A 19,586-nucleotide genomic window follows, 5' to 3' on the forward strand; every position below is an offset into this window, starting at 1 on the left:
AACACAGTCACTTTTTAAATTAATTCCAACATGTTACATCATTACAAAATGATGTTGATAATATATTTTTGTAATTTGCAAGTGATTTTGTATTAAAGCACACACATATATCTTGTGACTGAAAACAAAACAATATTTATGGTGAATGTAAGTCGGTAACATTCTTCTTCTGTCCTTTTGTCATCTCTTTATTAATGTATGTTGGTCTTCAGCAGAAGCAGTGCATGAATAATAATAGTATAATAAGTCAGAATTACAAATCACGCTAATTGTATTTCTCTTTATGCTGATGATGTACTGATTTATATTTCAGATTGAATAAAGAAAGTCAGACTTTTGTAGTTTTATTTAAAGGTTAATGCATGTTCCTTCAATAATCCCATAACAAATAAAATACTACAGTTGTTATTAAACCACTTCAGTAATAAAAGATGACTGGATGATTTATCATTGATATCTTACTATCGTGAGTTTTGTTCCAAATTTGTATTATTACCGATGAATCTATAATAACTATAAAAGAACCCGTTTTGAAGGGGTTCATATCTATTGTGACAGGATGAGTTCACAATTTTTATAAAATAAATATATAGACTTTTATCATGTAATCTTAAACTCTTTCCACAGTCATGATGGAGAAATTAAAACATGTTCATCATCTCAGTTCTTCAGGATGTAAAATTACTATTCAGAGAAAATCATTCCGACACTTTGATAATAATAAACATGAAAACAGCTGATTGAATGAACACGTCTTTATTATCTGGAAACAGTGAAATAATATTTAAACACTGCAACAAGCTGGTAGATATTGTTATTAAATTGTTTTATTGTGTCAAATAAAAGACAGAGACAGTTACAGAGTGAGACTGAAACCAGTAGCAGAGTCCCAGTGAGGCAGCTCAGGACTGGGAACACTGGTCTCTCCTCAGTGTCTCTGAGAGCGGAGTCTGGGAGCCCTGGGTGGCCTCACAGGTCACAGAGCCCACCTTCCTCCACTGGTCTGCAGGGAGCCTCAGGGTGCTGCTCCAGCTGTAGTGGCCGTCCTTCTCCAGCACCCCGGGGCTCCTGCTCTCCTCCCAGCTGCTGCTGCTGCTGCTGCTGCCGTCCACCTTCCAGGCCAGACTCCAGTCTGAGGGGAAGCCCTTGTTGGCCAGGCACATGAGCGTGGCCTTCCCCTGCTGCAGCTCCTCACTGGAGGGGGGCAGCACCGTCAGGGTGGGGGCGACATCACCTAGGAGACACCAATCAGCTTAGAGGACAGGGACCACACAGCTGTCAATCAACCACCAGACACGTGGACACCTTCACTGAGAGTTGATTTCCTCCTTGAAGGAGTTTCTGTCAGATGTTCTTTGTGCTCCACCAGTCACTCACTCACACATGGTTTCACTTCCCTTTAAGAAGCCTCTCATGCAGATCAGCACCGAGAGAATCATCATACAGAACGACCTGAAATATGTCAAACTACACTGGAGATAGAACATCAATATGTGGCCCCAAATTAAAACTGCATCATTGAAACCCTTAGCTGACTATTACTTTAATATATTTAGTCAAAAGGTCTTAAAGTGGATGTGAGTCATGATTCAAAACTGTTGCAAATTTGCAAGGTTTTAACCTTTTAAACCCCACGGCCCCAATTGGGCAAATATATTGATGTTATACATCAAATTAAACAAGAAAACTTGGGCTACAAGAATCAGTAAGCCATTTCCACACAACTCAAACACCAAGTGAAAGAATTATTAAAATATCATAATCATCATTTTGTCAGGAGTCAGCACGTTTTCAGAACTAGCAACACGTAGCTCGGTGCTATCAGGAAAAGCCAGATAGCACAGAGCAAGAGGACTCCACATATATTCTGAATATCTTTAGAAAATCCTTCTGCACCAAAGCATCACCGAGATATGAGCCAAAGAACACTGCAACATGAATCGATTTAGCGCTTACAGTCACAAATGTTGCTTATCTTTGACTTTATTTGGAGAAAAAAACATTTGTTCTTCTTCTAATGAACAACGACTGCTGTATTTGATGTATTGAACACCATAAGTAATATACAAGTGAAATATATGGTTTGGTACATGAGAAAATTCAAATTGCACAGATGGTGCCCAAATGCCCATTTCACCTAATTTATCCGTACTAAAACATCTCTAACTTTGTTCTGCTTTACTATTTCAAAGTCAAACTTTGCAGAGAGACTGGTCACATATTGTGCTGTGATCTTTGTGATTTTTGACCTTTGACCTTCATCCTTCCAAGAGATAATCATCCTTAAAGTGTTTTTTTTCTAGGCGAAACTGGAAATTCAACTTTTGTTGTCTTTCGTCTTTATTTACTCTTAACCAGTAACAAATATAATAATATTTACTCATCTGAACAAAAGCACACATGGTTTGCCTTTATTATAACACCAACATTATTCAGATAGCCTTTGTGGTTGCTGAGATACACACTTTTTAGTTTGGGTATGTAATTTCGAGCAGAAACCTAGAAAGTAGGTCGGTGTTCAAATTAAACATCATCACATACACATCTTTATCTTTACTCTGTCCAATTTGATTTGAATCCTAATTTGTTTCAAAAACAGTTTTTATCGGAAATGAAATTGTATTCTCATAAAAAAAATGTTTTTAAAGACTTCAAGTTTTCTCAGTTTCACATTTCATGGGGTTTAAATTTTAGGACGACTTGAATGTGTAAAGAAAAGTTGAGTTAAGCTGCTCTGAGTTATAAAAACATGAACACTAAACGTGTGTTGAATAAAACTAAAGTATTTTATCTGCCTCGAACATCCTCAAACTGAATTTAAAACACAATTTTACTAAATCATATCTAGTAATTGTGTGCAGAAACTTACTTCCAGCATCCAGTCTGGTTCCTCCACCAAAAGTCCACCACAGGGACACAAAGTCCTTGAGCCTCCGTACAGAAACCTCTCATGGAGAGACACGGCTCTCTGACTCTGACTGAACCAAAACTACAAGCACTTCAGATGCAGCTGCACCATTAAAGTTGGAAGAAATGATTCTTTCCTCAGTTTAAAGTTTTACTTTTGTAATAATTAGTTTCTTTACTTTCTGTTGCTGAAGGGAACTTTGTTTCTTTGTGCAACATATTTGATGAAAACGTCCTCCATGAAAGTTAAAAGAAAACTATTTTTCCTCCACTGTTGAATATAATAATGAATACAAAGACAATCGACTTCTAAAAATAGTTAAATATTTGAACGTTTGACTTACTTCCAACATCCAGTCTGGTTCCTCCACCGAACGTGTACCACAGTGATACAAAGTCATTGAGCCGCCGTACAAAAACCTCTCATGTAGAGACACGGCTCTCTGACTCTGACACAAACACACTCACCAAACTCATCCACACTTTACACACTTCATGGAATAACTGGTCAACGTGTTCAACACTGATTCAGTAATCATACATATGATTTAACCTTTTATTTATTACATGTTAGACATCTAGGAGCAATATTAACTTGTCTTTTAGTAAAACTAATTGATGATTGATCAAGATATTCCTAAAGTAAAACATGAATTCCTTCCAAATGTAAATATTGATCATAAACTCTAGTTTATTTCATACTTTGAGGTGTTAACTAAAGAGATGTTGTTTAAATTTGACCCCCAGTGATGTAGATTTGCGTTGTAGTGAATTAGAGGGATTTTACAAAACAATCTAGAGTAAAATGTGTCCATCAAACTCAAACTAAAGACTCAAACGAGCACCGACACATTCCTGATCAATACTCTGATGAAGTGATTGATCCATTGATCATCAGCATCATCACAGTAATCAAGTCCCTGTTGGAGTCCGTCAGAGCATTTCCATAGAGAGCCACTTTGCATCAGCAGCACCATGCTCCAGTGCTCTGGGAGAGTTTATAGTCCTGAGAGTTGAACCCTGGATGACTGACAGCTGTCCTTCATCACCACAGAAGACACAGAAATCCTCCTCATCAAAAACATGACTCTGATCTCCGTCCTCATCTGGACTCTCCTCTGCTGCTGCTTCACAGGTAAAGTCCAGAGAATCAAACTCCTCTCCTCTCTGAACATCCGTCCCTCTGAAGTGAAGGCGACTAAACCGTGACGCTGCTTTATGTCTTTGTCTCTGTGTCCTCAGAGTCCAGAGGACAGGTCACAGTGACTCAGCCTGGAGCAGTGAGCTCTGCTGTGGGAGGCTCCGTCTCCCTCTCCTGTCGGACCAGTCGGGATGTTTATTACGGTGGCAGAAACCACTATTTATACTGGTACCAACAGAGAGATGGAGGAACTCCTAAACTGATCATTTACCTTGCTATCAATCGACAATCAGGGATTCCAGCTCGTTTTACAGGCAGTGGATCAAAGTCTGACTTCACTCTGACCATCAGTGGAGTCCAGGCTGAAGATGCAGCAGTTTACTACTGTCAGAGTTATCATTACATCAACAGTCAGCGTGTGTTCACACAGTGAAAAAGAGTCGTACAAAAACCTCCCTCAGTCAGACTGAACAGAAACTGAAGTGACTGCTGCAGCTGGAAGCTGCTGAAGAGACTGAAGACACACACACACACACACACACACACACACACACACACACACACAGACACACACACACACACACACACACACACACACACAGACACACGCACACTATACAGATTACTCACTGTATCTGTGGATCAATCTCAATGCATAAATAATAAAAATATAGGTATAAAGATGAATTATCTATGGACAACTTGTTCCTCCACCACTCTCAGTATCTTGTATTAAAACAGCTGTTTCTTCCCCAGAGAAGTTCTTTAGCCTCTCAGATATCTGTTCATTCACACCAGACGATCCGCCTGTTTGCCGATTAAATAGTTAAAAGTCAAACATTGTATTAATGTTGAAGACATTACAGATGTTTTGGAAAGAAGGAAACATTTTTCCTTTTGACTTGATAAACGTCTTCAAAACTGTCATTCCTAGAATGAACCCTTAACAGGAGATCCATTAGGTTTAAAACAAAAAAGAAAAAACTGAATTTTATATAAAGCCTTCAGTGGATTTGTGTCAATCTGGATTCACAGGAGCTGAAGGTCTCTGAGGGTCTCTGAGGGTCTCTGAAGGTCTCTAAGGGTCTCTGTGGGTCTCTGAGGGTCTCTGATGGTCTGAGGGTCTCAGCAGACCTGCAGCTTTCAGGGACCTTGTTCCAGATATGTGGAGCACAAGACCTGAACGCTGCTTCTCCATGTTTATTTCTGACTCTCGGACCAGGAAGTAAACCACTCCCAGACCACCTGAGGGGTCAGGATGGTTCATAAGGTAGCAGCAGATCACACATGTATGTAGGCCCTAAACCATTCAGTGCTTCATAAACCAGCAGCAGCATTTTAAAGTCAATTCTTTGTTGGACAGGAAGCCAGTGCAAAGAGCTCAGAACTGGAGTGATGTGATCCACTTTCCTGGTCTGAGTGAGGACTTGAGCTGCAGCTCTGATTGACTTTTTAAAGAGACCTGTGAACACACCGTTACACACACACACACACACACACACACACACACACACACATATTTAACATTACATAATATCCACAGCTGCCTCCATCTCAACCAGTGGAGTGGACAGCAGTACATCAGCAGGTGTTGGACAGATTGGTTGACACACTGTCAGATCCTCCAGTAATGGCATAGCCTGATCTTGAGAAGCCATTGGTGCTACATGTTGATGCATCTGAGGAAGGGCTTGGAGTCGTTTTGTATCAGGGACATTGAGAGTAATAGGATATGGATCGCGAACGCTGACTCCCACAGAGAAGACCTACAGACTCCATTCCGGGAAGCTTGAATTCCTAGCTCTCAAACGTGCTGTAACTGAGCGATTCCCCCATTATCTCTTCCATGCTCCTAACTTTACCGTGTACAGCAATAATAATCCGTTGACGTACGTGATGAAGACGGCTAAACTAAATGCTGTGGGACATCGCTGGGTGTCAGAGTTAGCAGATGTCCACTTCACTCTGAAATACAGACCAGGAACTGTCAACTGTGATGCAGACTTCTTATCCCGTCAACCAGCAGAAATGGTCAAGATAATGAAAGAATGCACAGAGGAGTGTAACCCAGACGACATTGCAGCGGTTGGAGAAGGACTGCCTGCTCAGAACAAAGGTGACACTGATTGGATTACACCACATGTAATGTAGATGTGTTAGCTGAACTGACTAATAGATGTGAAACAACTGTGAAACCAATACCAGTTGAGTCATCGCTCTAAAACAACAGCACGAACGCCTGAGATGCAAAGACAAAACCAAAGAGGCAACGACGGTCAAATGCCTCCTGAGGGAGTGGCCTCGTCTTCACTTGGATAAGGATTAATGACTTATTAAGATAAGATAATTCATCTTTATACCTATATTTTGATTATTTATGCATTGAGATTGATCCACAGATACAGTGAGTAATCTGTATAGACCACTTAACCAACTGTGGTGTGTGTGTCTGTGTGTGTGTGTGTGTGTGTGTGTCTGTGTGTGTGTCTTCAGTCTCTTCAGCAGCTTCCAGCACACACACAGACATTCATCACGTACGTCAACGGATTATTATTGCTGTACACGGTAAAGTTAGGAGCATGGAAGAGATAATGGGGGAATCGCTCAGTTACAGCACGTTTGAGAGCTAGGAATTCAAGCTTCCCGGAATGGAGTCTGTAGGTCTTCTCTGTGGGAGTCAGCGTTCGCGATCCATATCTTATTACTCTCAATGTCCCTGATACAAAACGACTCCAAGCCCTTCCTCAGATGCATCAACATGTAGCACCAATGGCTTCTCAAGATCAGGCTATGCCATTACTGGAGGATCTGACAGTGTGTCAACCAATCTGTCCAACACCTGCTGATGTACTGCTGTCCACTCCACTGGTTGAGATGGAGGCAGCTGTGGATATTATGTAATGTTAAATATGTGTGTGTGTGTGTGTGTGTGTGTGTAACGGTGTGTTCACAGGTCTCTTTAAAAAGTCAATCAGAGCTGCAGCTCAAGTCCTCACTCAGACCAGGAAAGTGGATCACATCACTCCAGTTCTGAGCTCTTTGCACTGGCTTCCTGTCCAACAAAGAATTGACTTTAAAATGCTGCTGCTGGTTTATGAAGCACTGAATGGTTTAGGGCCTACATACATGTGTGATCTGCTGCTACCTTATGAACCATCCTGACCCCTCAGGTGGTCTGGGAGTGGTTTACTTCCTGGTCCGAGAGTCAGAAATAAACATGGAGAAGCAGCGTTCAGGTCTTGTGCTCCACATATCTGGAACAAGGTCCCTGAAAGCTGCAGGTCTGCTGAGACCCTCAGACCATCAGAGACCCTCAGAGACCCACAGAGACCCTTAGAGACCTTCAGAGACCCTCAGAGACCCTCAGAGACCTTCAGCTCCTGTGAATCCAGATTGACACAAATCCACTGAAGGCTTTATATAAAATTCAGTTTTTTCTTTTTTGTTTTAAACCTAATGGATCTCCTGTTAAGGGTTCATTCTAGGAATGACAGTTTTGAAGACGTTTATCAAGTCAAAAGGAAAAATGTTTCCTTCTTTCCAAAACATCTGTAATGTCTTCAACATTAATACAATGTTTGACTTTTAACTATTTAATCGGCAAACAGGCGGATCGTCTGGTGTGAATGAACAGATATCTGAGAGGCTAAAGAACTTCTCTGGGGAAGAAACAGCTGTTTTAATACAAGATACTGAGAGTGGTGGAGGAACAAGTTGTCCATAGATAATTCATCTTTATACCTATATTTTTATTATTTATGCATTGAGATTGATCCACAGATACAGTGAGTAATCTGTATAGTGTGTGTGTGTCTGTGTGTGTGTGTGTGTGTGTGTGTGTGTGTGTGTGTGTCTTCAGTCTCTTCAGCAGCTTCCAGCTGCAGCAGTCACTTCAGTTTCTGTTCAGTCTGACTGAGGGAGGTTTTTGTACGACTCTTTTTCACTGTGTGAACACCCACTGTCTGTTGATCACATGAAAACTCTGACAGTAGTAAACTGCTGCATCTTCAGCCTGGACTCCACTGATGGTCAGAGTGAAGTCAGACTTTGATCCACTGCCTGTAAAACGAGCTGGAATCCCTGATTGTCGATTGATAGCAAGGTAAATGATCAGTTTAGGAGTTCCTCCATCTCTCTGTTGGTACCAGTATAAATAGTGGTTTCTGCCACCGTAATAAACATCCCGACTGGTCCGACAGGAGAGGGAGACGGAGCCTCCCACAGCAGAGCTCACTGCTCCAGGCTGAGTCACTGTGACCTGTCCTCTGGACTCTGAGGACACAGAGACAAAGACATAAAGCAGCGTCACGGTTTAGTCGCCTTCACTTCAGAGGGACGGATGTTCAGAGAGGAGAGGAGTTTGATTCTCTGGACTTTACCTGTGAAGCAGCAGCAGAGGAGAGTCCAGATGAGGACGGAGATCAGAGTCATGTTTTTGATGAGGAGGATTTCTGTGTCTTCTGTGGTGATGAAGGACAGCTGTCAGTCATCCAGGGTTCAACTCTCAGGACTATAAACTCTCCCAGAGCACTGGAGCATGGTGCTGCTGATGCAAAGTGGCTCTCTATGGAAATGCTCTGACGGACTCCAACAGGGACTTGATTACTGTGATGATGCTGATGATCAATGGATCAATCACTTCATCAGAGTATTGATCAGGAATGTGTCGGTGCTCGTTTGAGTCTTTAGTTTGAGTTTGATGGACACATTTTACTCTAGATTGTTTTGTAAAATCCCTCTAATTCACTACAACGCAAATCTACATCACTGGGGGTCAAAATTAAACAAAATTACCATTTATTTATTTATTATAGTGAACAAGAAACATGCAGTTATAACAATAATTTACATTTAGAATTCATGTTTTACTTTAGGAATATCTTGATCAATCATCAATTAGTTTTACTGAAAGACAAGTTAATATTGCTCCTAGATGTCTAACATGTAATAAATAAAAGGTTAAATCATATGTATGATTACTGAATCAGTGTTGAACACGTTGACCAGTTATTCCATGAAGTGTGTAAAGTGTGGATGAGTTTGGTGAGTGTGTTTGTGTCAGAGTCAGAGAGCCGTGTCTCTACATGAGAGGTTTTTGTACGGCGGCTCAATGACTTTGTATCACTGTGGTACACGTTCGGTGGAGGAACCAGACTGGATGTTGGAAGTAAGTCAAACGTTCAAATATTTAACTATTTTTAGAAGTCGACTGTCTTTGTATTCATTATTATATTCAACAGTGGAGGTTAAATAGTTTTCTTTTAACTTTCATGGAGGACATTTTCATCAAATATGTTGCACAAAGAAACAAAGTTCCCTCCAGCAACAGAAAGTAAAGAAACTAATTATTACAAAAGTAAAACTTTTAACTGAGGAAAGAATCATTTCTTCCAACTTTAATGGTGCAGCTGCATCTGAAGTGCTTGTAGTTTTGGTTCAGTCAGAGTCAGAGAGCCGTGTCTCTCCATGAGAGGTTTCTGTACGGAGGCTCAAGGACTTTGTGTCCCTGTGGTGGACTTTTGGTGGAGGAACCAGACTGGATGCTGGAAGTAAGTTTCTGCACACAATTACTAGATATGATTTAGTAAAATTGTGTTTTAAATTCAGTTTGAGGATGTTCGAGGCAGATAAAATACTTTAGTTTTATTAAACACACGTTTAGTGTTCATGTTTTTATAACTCAGAGCAGCTTAACTCAACTTTTCTTTACACATTCAAGTCGTCCTAAAATTTAAACCCCATGAAATGTGAAACTGAGAAAACTTGAAGTCTTTAAAAACCTTTTTTTTATGAGAATACAATTTCATTTCCGATAAAAACTGTTTTTGAAACAAATTAGGATTCAAATCAAATTGAACAGAGTAAAGATAAAGATGTGTATGTGATGATGTTTAATTTGAACACCGACCTACTTTCTAGGTTTCTGCTCGAAATTACATACCCAAACTAAAAAGTGTGTATCTCAGCAACCACAAAGGCTATCTGAATAATGTTGGTGTTATAATAAAGGCAAACCATGTGTGCTTTTGTTCAGATGAGTAAATATTATTATATTTGTTACTGGTTAAGAGTAAATAAAGACGAAAGACAGCAAAAGTTGAATTTCCAGTTTCGCCTAGAAAAAAAAACACTTTAAGGATGATTATCTCTTGAAAGGATGAAGGTCAAAGGTCAAAAATCACAAAGATCACAGCACAATATGTGACCAGTCTCTCTGCAAAGTTTGACTTTGAAATAGTAAAGCAGAACAAAGTTAGAGATGTTTTAGTACGGATAAATTAGGTGAAATGGGCATTTGGGCACCATCTGTGCAATTTGAATTTTCTCATGTACCAAACCATATATTTCACTTGTATATTACTTATGGTGTTCAATACATCAAATACAGCAGTCTTTGTTCATTAGAAGAAGAACAAATGTTTTTTTCTCCAAATAAAGTCAAAGATAAGCAACATTTGTGACTGTAAGCGCTAAATCGATTCATGTTGCTGTGTTCTTTGGCTCATATCTCGGTGATGCTTTGGTGCAGAAGGATTTTCTAAAGATATTCAGAATATATGTGGAGTCCTCTTGCTCTGTGCTATCTGGCTTTTCCTGATAGCACCGAGCTACGTGTTGCTAGTTCTGAAAACGTGCTGAGTGGGCTGACTCCTGACAAAATGATGATTATGATATTTTAATAATTCTTTCAGTTGGTGTTTGAGTTGTGTGGAAATGGCTTACTGATTCTTGTAGCCCAAGTTTTCTTGTTTAATTTGATGTATAACATCAATATATTTGCCCAATTGGGGCCGTGGGGTTTAAAAGGTTAAAACCTTGCAAATTTGCAACAGTTTTGAATCATGACTCACATCCACTTTAAGACCTTTTGACTAAATATATTAAAGTAATAGTCAGCTAAGGGTTTCAATGATGCAGTTTTAATTTGGGGCCACATATTGATGTTCTATCTCCAGTGTAGTTTGACATATTTCAGGTCGTTCTGTATGATGATTCTCTCGGTGCTGATCTGCATGAGAGGCTTCTTAAAGGGAAGTGAAACCATGTGTGAGTGAGTGACTGGTGGAGCACAAAGAACATCTGACAGAAACTCCTTCAAGGAGGAAATCAACTCTCAGTGAAGGTGTCCACGTGTCTGGTGGTTGATTGACAGCTGTGTGGTCCCTGTCCTCTAAGCTGATTGGTGTCTCCTAGGTGATGTCGCCCCCACCCTGACGGTGCTGCCCCCCTCCAGTGAGGAGCTGCAGCAGGGGAAGGCCACGCTCATGTGCCTGGCCAACAAGGGCTTCCCCTCAGACTGGAGTCTGGCCTGGAAGGTGGACGGCAGCAGCAGCAGCAGCAGCAGCTGGGAGGAGAGCAGGAGCCCCGGGGTGCTGGAGAAGGACGGCCACTACAGCTGGAGCAGCACCCTGAGGCTCCCTGCAGACCAGTGGAGGAAGGTGGGCTCTGTGACCTGTGAGGCCACCCAGGGCTCCCAGACTCCGCTCTCAGAGACACTGAGGAGAGACCAGTGTTCCCAGTCCTGAGCTGCCTCACTGGGACTCTGCTACTGGTTTCAGTCTCAGCAACTCTTCCTCTTTTATTATACATGATTTAAAAAGTGATATGTTCTTGCTAGTTATGATGCTGACAACCTTTTCGGATAATAAAAAGGTTTCTCTTCAAACTGTTTAAGAGGATGTTATTGTTTAAAAAGAGGTTGTGGTCGACATTGTTAATATTGACAAGTTTTTAATTGACTATCAAGTAAAATGAAGGACAATTTCTATTTATTTGGCCCAATTTAATAAACCATTCTCATATGATTAACTAAGGTAAGAATAGCATGGTAAAAAAGGATGAATGAAGGTCACATTTACATGGCATTTAAATAAATCTGCAACAGTTTCAATGTAGTTTTTCAAGTATCATAAAAATATAATAGCATATCATCAGCATAAAGGGACATAACATAAAGATGAGATTTATACTTTACCTTTACTAAAAAATATTCACATTTCCAATTATTATTATTTTAAAACCTCACAAACAAAGACAACAGAAAAAGATCACAAATGGAGAGACAAAATTGGTTAACATTATTATTATTCAATTCCTTATCAGTAACTTGAAATTAGTTTGGATTCACTCAAATAAAAGACACATGGCATTCCTAAATATCTGGATGTTATGTATTGTAGTTTAGTCCTTAACACTGATACGGTTATTATTGTAGGAGATTTTAATATTCATGTGGATATTGACAATGATTGCCTTAGTATTGCATTTATCTCATTGTTGGACTCGATTGGCTTCTGTCAGAGAGTACAGAAACCCACTCACTGCTTTGGCCACACCCTCCACCTTGTTCTTACATTTGGCATTGACATTGAGCATTTGGAGGTTTCCCACAGAACCCTCTTCTGTCAGACCATTACCTCATAACTTTTGAGTTTATACTCCCGGAGTATACACCGTTATTCAAAAGTTTCTACACCAGATGTCTAACTGACAGTGCTGTAGCTAAATTTAAAGAAGCGATTCCTTCTGCATTTGATTCAATACCACGTCTCAATGTGACGGAGGACTCCTGTGCTAACTTTAGTCCGTCCCAGATTGATCATCTTGTCGATAGCGCTACAGGCTCACTGAGAATGACACTAGACTCGATGGCCCCACTGAAGAAAAAGACAGTGAGGCAAAGGAGGTTTGCTCCCTGGTATAACCCTCAGACCCGAGAACTAAAGCAAACTTCACGAAAGCTTGAAAGCATATGGCGTTCCACCAATCTGGAAGAATCACTCTTAGTTTGGTGAGATAGTCTTAAAACATATAAAAAGGCTCTCCGTAATGCCAGAGCAGCCTATTACTCATCAGTAATAGAGATAAATAAGAACAACCCCAGGGTTCTCTTTAGCACTGTAGCCAGGCTGACAGAGTCACAGCTCTGTGGAGCCGTGTATTCCTATAGACCTCAGTAGTAATGACTTCATGAACTTCTTCAATGAAAAGATTTGAACTATTAAAGGCAAGATTGATGATCTCTTGCCCTCAACCAGTGCCGATCTGTCATCAAGAGGAGTGGCCTTGGAAACGGCTGTATGCCCTGGTGTATATTTGGATAGCTTTTCTCCCATTAACCTAGACCAATTGTCCTCAACGGTTTCTACTTCTAAACCGTCTACCTGTCTCTTGGACCCCATCCCAACGAGGCTGCTTAAAGACGCGTTGCCTTTAATTGGCACCTCTCTGCTGGATATTGTTAATGTGTCTTTGCTAACAGGCCATGTACCACATTCCTTCAAAGTAGCTGTAATTAAACCTCTCCTGAAGAAGCCCACTCTTAATCCAGAGGTGTTGGCTAACTACAGACCGATCTCTAACCTTCCCTTCCTCTCTAAGATCCTTGAGAAAGTAGTCGCAAATCAGTTGTGTGACTTTCTACATCAGAATAGTTTATTTCAGTCAGGATTTAGAAAACACCACAGCACAGAGACAGAACTGATGAAGATTACAAATGACCTTCTAATTGCATCAGATAAAGGACTCATCTCCGTACTGGTATTATTAGACCTTAGTGCTGCGTTCGACACCATTGATCATAACATCCTATTACAGAGACTGGATCAGTCGATTGGCATTTCAGGTACCGCACTAAGTTGGTTTAAATCCTATTTATCAGATCGATCTCAATTTGTATTTGTAAACGATGAATCCTCAATGACCACCAACGTTAATCACGGAGTTCCACAAGGTTCTGTGCTTGGACCAATTTTATTTACCTTATATATGCTTCCTTTGGGCAATATTATCAGGAAACACTGCATAAACTTAACTTAACTCAATTATATCTATCGATCAAACCAGAGGAGACCAACCAGCTCGCTAAAATTCAAGAATGTCTTAAAGACATAAAAACATGGATGACCTGCAACTTCCTGATGTTAAACTCAGACAAAACTGAAGTTATTTTACTGGGCCCTGAACACCTCAGAGATCAATTATCTGGTGATGTGGTTTCTGTAGATGGCATTTCCCTGGCATCCAACACCACTGTAAAGAATCTCTAGTTATCTTTGACTGGGACTTGTCCTTTAACTCCCACGTTAAGCAAATCTCAAGGATCGCATTTTTTCATCTACGTAACATTTCAAAAATCAGGCACATCTTGTCTCAAAAAGATGCAGAAAAGATGGTTCACGCGTTTGTTACTTCCAGACTAGATTACTGCAACTCCTTATTATCAGGCTGCCCTAATAAGTCTCTTAAATCCCTCCAGTTGATCCAGAATGCTGCAGCTCGTGTACTCACAAAAACTAAGAAAAGAGATCACATGACTCCTGTATTAGCTGCTCTGCACTGGCTCCCTGTAAAATCAAGAATCACATTTAAAATTCTTCTCCTCACCTACAAAGCCTTGATTGGTGATGCACCATCATATCTTAAGGAGCTTGTAGTACCATATTGCCCCACTAGAGAGCTGCGCTCACTAAATGCGGGGCTACTTGTGGTTCCTAGAGTCCTAAAAAATAGTATGGGAGCAAGAGCCTTCAGTTATCAAGCTCCTCTTTTATGGAACCAGCTTCCACTTTCAGTCCGGGAGGCAGACACAGTCACCTCATTCAAGAATAGACTTAAGACTTTCCTCTTTAATAGTGCTTATAGTTAGGGCTGAATCAGGTTTGCCCTGGTCCAGCCCCTTGATATGCTGCTATAGGCTTATAGGCTGCTGGGGGATGTTTTAGGATACACTGAGCACCTCTCTCCTCTTCTCTCTCTCCTTATGGATGAATTTACATCTCTCCATTGCACCTTATTAACTCTGCTTCCTCCCCGGAGTCGTTGTGACTTCACGTCTCATAGGGTCCATTGGACCTGGAGGTGTCTGATGCCTGGTGAGCCGGCCTCCCGTTGGCCCTGCTGATGCCCCGCCCCCCCTCCTCTCTACCTCCTTCTGTTTCATAGATTGGAGTTCCATTCATACATTGTCATATTCAGGTAATGTGTTTATGTAACTTTGTAAATGCTGTTCATTCTGTACACATGACATCTATTGCTTCTGTCCATCCGGGGAGAGGGATCCTCCTCTGTTGCTCTCCTGAAGGTTTCTTCCCTTTTTTCCCTGTGAAAGGTTATTTTTGGGAAGTTTTTCCTGATCCGATGTGAGGTCAAAGGTCAGGGATGTCGTATGTGTACAGATTGTAAAGCCCTCTGAGGGGAGTTTGTAATTTGTGATATTGGGCTATACAAAATAAACTGAATTGAATTGAATTATTAGCAATGAATGAATGAATCATAAATGAGTATCCATCCATCCATTATCACCACTTATCCGGGGTCGGGTCGCGGTGGCAGCAGGTTCAGCAGGCCGACCCAGGCTTCCCTCTCACCCGCAACACTTTCCAGCTCATTCTGGGGGATCCCGAGGCGTTCCAAGGCCAGCCGGGAGATATAATCCCTCCAGCGTGTCCTCGGTCTTCCCCGGGGCCTCCTACCAGTTGGACGTGCCCGGAAAACCTCTAATGGGAGGCGTCCAGGAGGCATCCTGACTAGATGCACCTCAGCTGACTCCTTTGGACACGAAGGAGCAGCGACTCGACTCCAAGCTCCCCCCTGATGTCCGAGCTCCTTACCCTATCTCTAAGGCTGAGCCCGGCCACCCTACGGAGGAAGCTCATTTCGGCCGCTTGTATCCGAGATCTCGAAAGAACGAGATAAATGAGTATGCGGTCCCGATATATACTATGGGGTCAGATCAGTCTCAATAATTGCAAATGCACACAGAGAGACTCACAAATGCAAACACAAAGATTCACAAATGCGCACAGAACAATTCACAATTATATTCGATTTACAAATGCACACAGAAGGATTTACAAATAAACTGATCTGACCCCTTAATATACAGTTCAACAAAGATTGTTAGTTGTATATATCATAAGAATAATCTCAGAAAACACTGACACAATGGTTCTAAAGAAAAGACGAATGATCATCTGTAATAACCTGCCTGTTGAAAGAGTTAATTTTAAATCTTTGGAAATAAATAAAGATTTAAAAATAAACTCAGTACTGTCTGTGTAAACTCTTTGAATTTCATATGACTAGAAAGAATAATGGAGTCATACTGGCAGGGCCTTACGTATTTGGACTGTAAAACAACACATTTTCCTCTTTACACGACTTTACACAGATTTTAAATGACACAGTCAATATGTGGTTAAAAAAGACTCTCAGCTATATTTCAATGGATATAACAAAAATATAGAATTGACTGTTTAGGATTTACAGACATTTTCTACGCAGTGCTCCACATTGTCAGAGGTTCAGAAGTAATTGGACAAACTAACATAATAGTGAATATAATGATCACTTTGTAATACTTGGAGGACAATCCTTTGCAGTCAAAGATTGCCTGAAGTCTTCCACTCATAGTCATCACCAGACGCTGAGTTTCCTCCCTTCAGATGCTTTGCAGGTCTTCACTGGAGCCTCCTTCAGGTGCTGCTTGTTTGTGGGTCTTTCTGCCTTCAGGTGTATCTTGAGTAAATGAAAAGCTCACTGGGGTTGAGCTCAGGTGACTGACTTCCATTGCTTTGCCTTGAGAAGCTCTTGGGTATGTTTTTGGTCATTATCCATCTGCACTGAGAAGCAACGTCCAATCACTTTTGCAGCATTTGGCTGAATCTGAGCAGACAGTAAAGCCCTGAACACCTCACAACTCATCCTGCTACTTCTATCAGCTGTGACATCATCAATGGACACCATGTGACCCAGTTCCACTGGCAGCCACACCAGCCCATGACATCGCACTGCCTCCACCATGTTCAGAGGATGTTTATTTGTGTTTCACATTTCAACAGCAAGGCAATTCAAAGTGCGTCACATGAAACCATTAAAGCATCAAAACACAATGCAAAAATAAAACAAGATTTAAAAACAATTAAGAACATTCATTAAAACATTAAAAACTGTCAAAAAGCAAGAAATACAATATAAGTTGCAATGCGGTTAAATAAATAAAATGCAGTAGTGAGATGCAGACATTGATTGATATCCTTGAATCTGGTTCAATTAAAGGCACCAGCAAACAGAAAAGTCTTCAATCTGGATTTAAAGGAGTTGAGGGTCTCTGTGGGTCTCTGAGGGTCTCTGAGGGTCTCTGAGGGTCTCTGAGGGTCTCAGCAGACCTGCAGCTTTCAGGGACCTTGTTTCAGATGTGTGGAGCAGAAGAAATTAATGCTGCTTCTCCATGTTTAGTTCTGACTCTTGGACCAGGAAGTAAACCACTCCCAGACCACCGGAGGGGTCTGGATGGTTCATAAGGTAGCAGCAGATCACACATGTATGTAGGCCTCTTGGTCTTAGTGAGGACTCGAGCTGTAGCTTTCTGATTGACTTTTTACAGAGACCTGTGAACGCACCGTTACAGTAGTCAAGTCTACTGAAGGCATGGACAAGGTCCTCCAAATCCTGTTGAGACATAAATCCTCTAATCCTTGATATATTCTTCAGAATCCATAACTACACCTAGACTTCTGGCTTGGTTTGTGGTCTTTAACATCAGTGATTGACTTTCAATCATTCATCCTTGGGACCAAAAACAATGACTTCTGTTTTATCTTTATTTGATTGAAGTACATTCTGGCACATCCAGTTGTTGATTTCTTCAATGCATTTAGCCAGCCCTTGTATGGGATTATAGTCCCCTGGTGATACAGTTATATAGATTTGTGTGTCGTCTGCATAATTTTGATAACACACTTTGTTGTTTTTCATAATCTGAGCCAGTGGAAGCATGTAGATGTTAAACCGAAGAGGCCCCAGCATTGAACCTTGGGGAACACCACATGTCATCCTAGTCAACTCGGATGTGTAATTAGCTACAGACACAAAGTATTGTCGGTCCTTCAAGTAGGATTCAAATCAGTTAAGGGGCGTGCCAGAAAGTCCTACCCTGACTTTTAGTCTGTCTAGTAGTATGTCATGGTCGACCGTGTCGAATGCAGCACTGAGATGCAGTAATACTAAGATATATATACAGGACTGTCTCAGAAAATTAGAATATTGTGATAAAGTTCTTTATTTTCTGTAATGCAAAAATGTCATGCATTCTGGATTCATTACAAATCAACTGAAATAGTGCAAGCCTTTTATTCTTTTATTATTGCTGATTATGGCTTACAGTTTAAGAAAACTCAAATATCCTATCTCTAAATATTAGAATATTTCCTCAGACCAAGTAAAAAAAAAAGATTTATAACAGCAAAACAAAATCAAACATTTGAAAATGTCCATTAATGCACTCAGTACTTGGTTGGGAATCCTTTTGCACGGATTACTGCATCAATGCGGCGGCATGGAGGCAATCAGCCTGTGGCATTGCTGAGGTGTTATGGATGCCCAGGATGCTTCAATAGCGGCCTTTAGCTCATTTGCATTGTTGGGTCTGGTGTCTTTCAGCTTCCTCTTCACAATACCCCACAAATTCTCTATGGGGTTCAGGTCAGGGGAATTGGCAGGCCAATCGAGGAGAGTAATGCCATGGTCGGTACACCAGTTACTGGTGGTTCTGGCACTGTGGGCAGGTGCCAGATCATGCTGGAAAATGAAATCCTCATCTCCATAGAGCTTTTCAGCAGACGGAAGCGTGTAGTGCTCTAAAATCTCTTGGTACACAGCTGCAGTTACTCTGGACTTGATGAAACACAGTGGACCAACACCAGCAGCTGACATGGCTCCCCAAACCATCACTGACTGTGGGAACTTCACACTGGATTTCAAGCAACTTGGATGTTGCTCCTCTCCAGCCTTTCTCCAGACTCTGGCGCCTTGACTTCCAAATGAAATACAACACTTGCCTTCGTCTGAAAAGAGGACTTTGGACCACTCTGCAACTGTCCGGTGCTTCTTTTCCATAGCCCAAGTCAGACGCTTCTTCCGTTGTCTTGAGTTCAGAAGTGGCTTGACCGTGGGAATACGGCTATTGTAGCCCATTTCCCGGACACGTCTGTGAACAGTGGCTTTTGATAGCTGGACTCCAGCTTCAGTCCACTGTCTTTGAAGCTCCCCCAAATTCTGGAAGCGACTCTTCTTCACAATGCTGTTAAGGCTGCGGTCATCTCTCTTGGTTGTGCAGCGTTTCCTGCCACATTTCCCCCTTCCAACAGACTTTTTGTGGATGTGCTTTGACACTGCACTCTGTGAACAGCTTGCTCTTTGAGAACTTTCTTTTTGTGTCTTACCCTCCTGATGGAGGGTGTCAATGATGGTCCTCTGGACAGCAGTCAGATCAGCAGTCTTCCCCATACTTGTGATTGTGTTTACTGAACCAAGCTGAGTGTTTTTCAAGGCTCAGGAAACCCTTGCAGGTGTTTCGAGTAAATTAGACGATTCAAGTGATTAGTTGAATACCCTACTAGTATACTTTTTCAAGATATTCTAATATTTAGAGATAGGATATTTGAGTTTTCTTAAGCTGTAAGCCATAATCAGCAATATTAAAAGAATAAAAGGCTTGCAATATTTCAGTTGATTTGTAATGAATCCAGAATGCATG

The 19,586-nt window shown here is 41.1% G+C and overlaps 2 gene segments (V, D, J or C); one reads left to right on the top strand and one right to left on the bottom strand.

Moving 5' to 3' along the window:
* Window positions 1-805: 805 nt before the first annotated feature.
* Window positions 806-8,562, bottom strand: LOC117738791. The segment is given in 5 exon segments: window positions 806-1,234; window positions 3,252-3,289; window positions 3,757-3,762; window positions 8,008-8,320; window positions 8,428-8,562. Coding segments are annotated over 5 exon segments (741 nt in total).
* On the top strand, window positions 3,908-11,719 carry LOC117738790. The segment is given in 4 exon segments: window positions 3,908-4,042; window positions 4,150-4,468; window positions 9,178-9,215; window positions 11,243-11,719. Coding segments are annotated over 4 exon segments (741 nt in total).
* Window positions 11,720-19,586: the final 7,867 nt, after the last annotated feature.

Source organism: Cyclopterus lumpus, chromosome 11 (genome assembly GCF_009769545.1).
Source record: "Cyclopterus lumpus isolate fCycLum1 chromosome 11, fCycLum1.pri, whole genome shotgun sequence".
NCBI classification, from domain to species: Eukaryota; Metazoa; Chordata; class Actinopteri; order Perciformes; family Cyclopteridae; genus Cyclopterus; species Cyclopterus lumpus.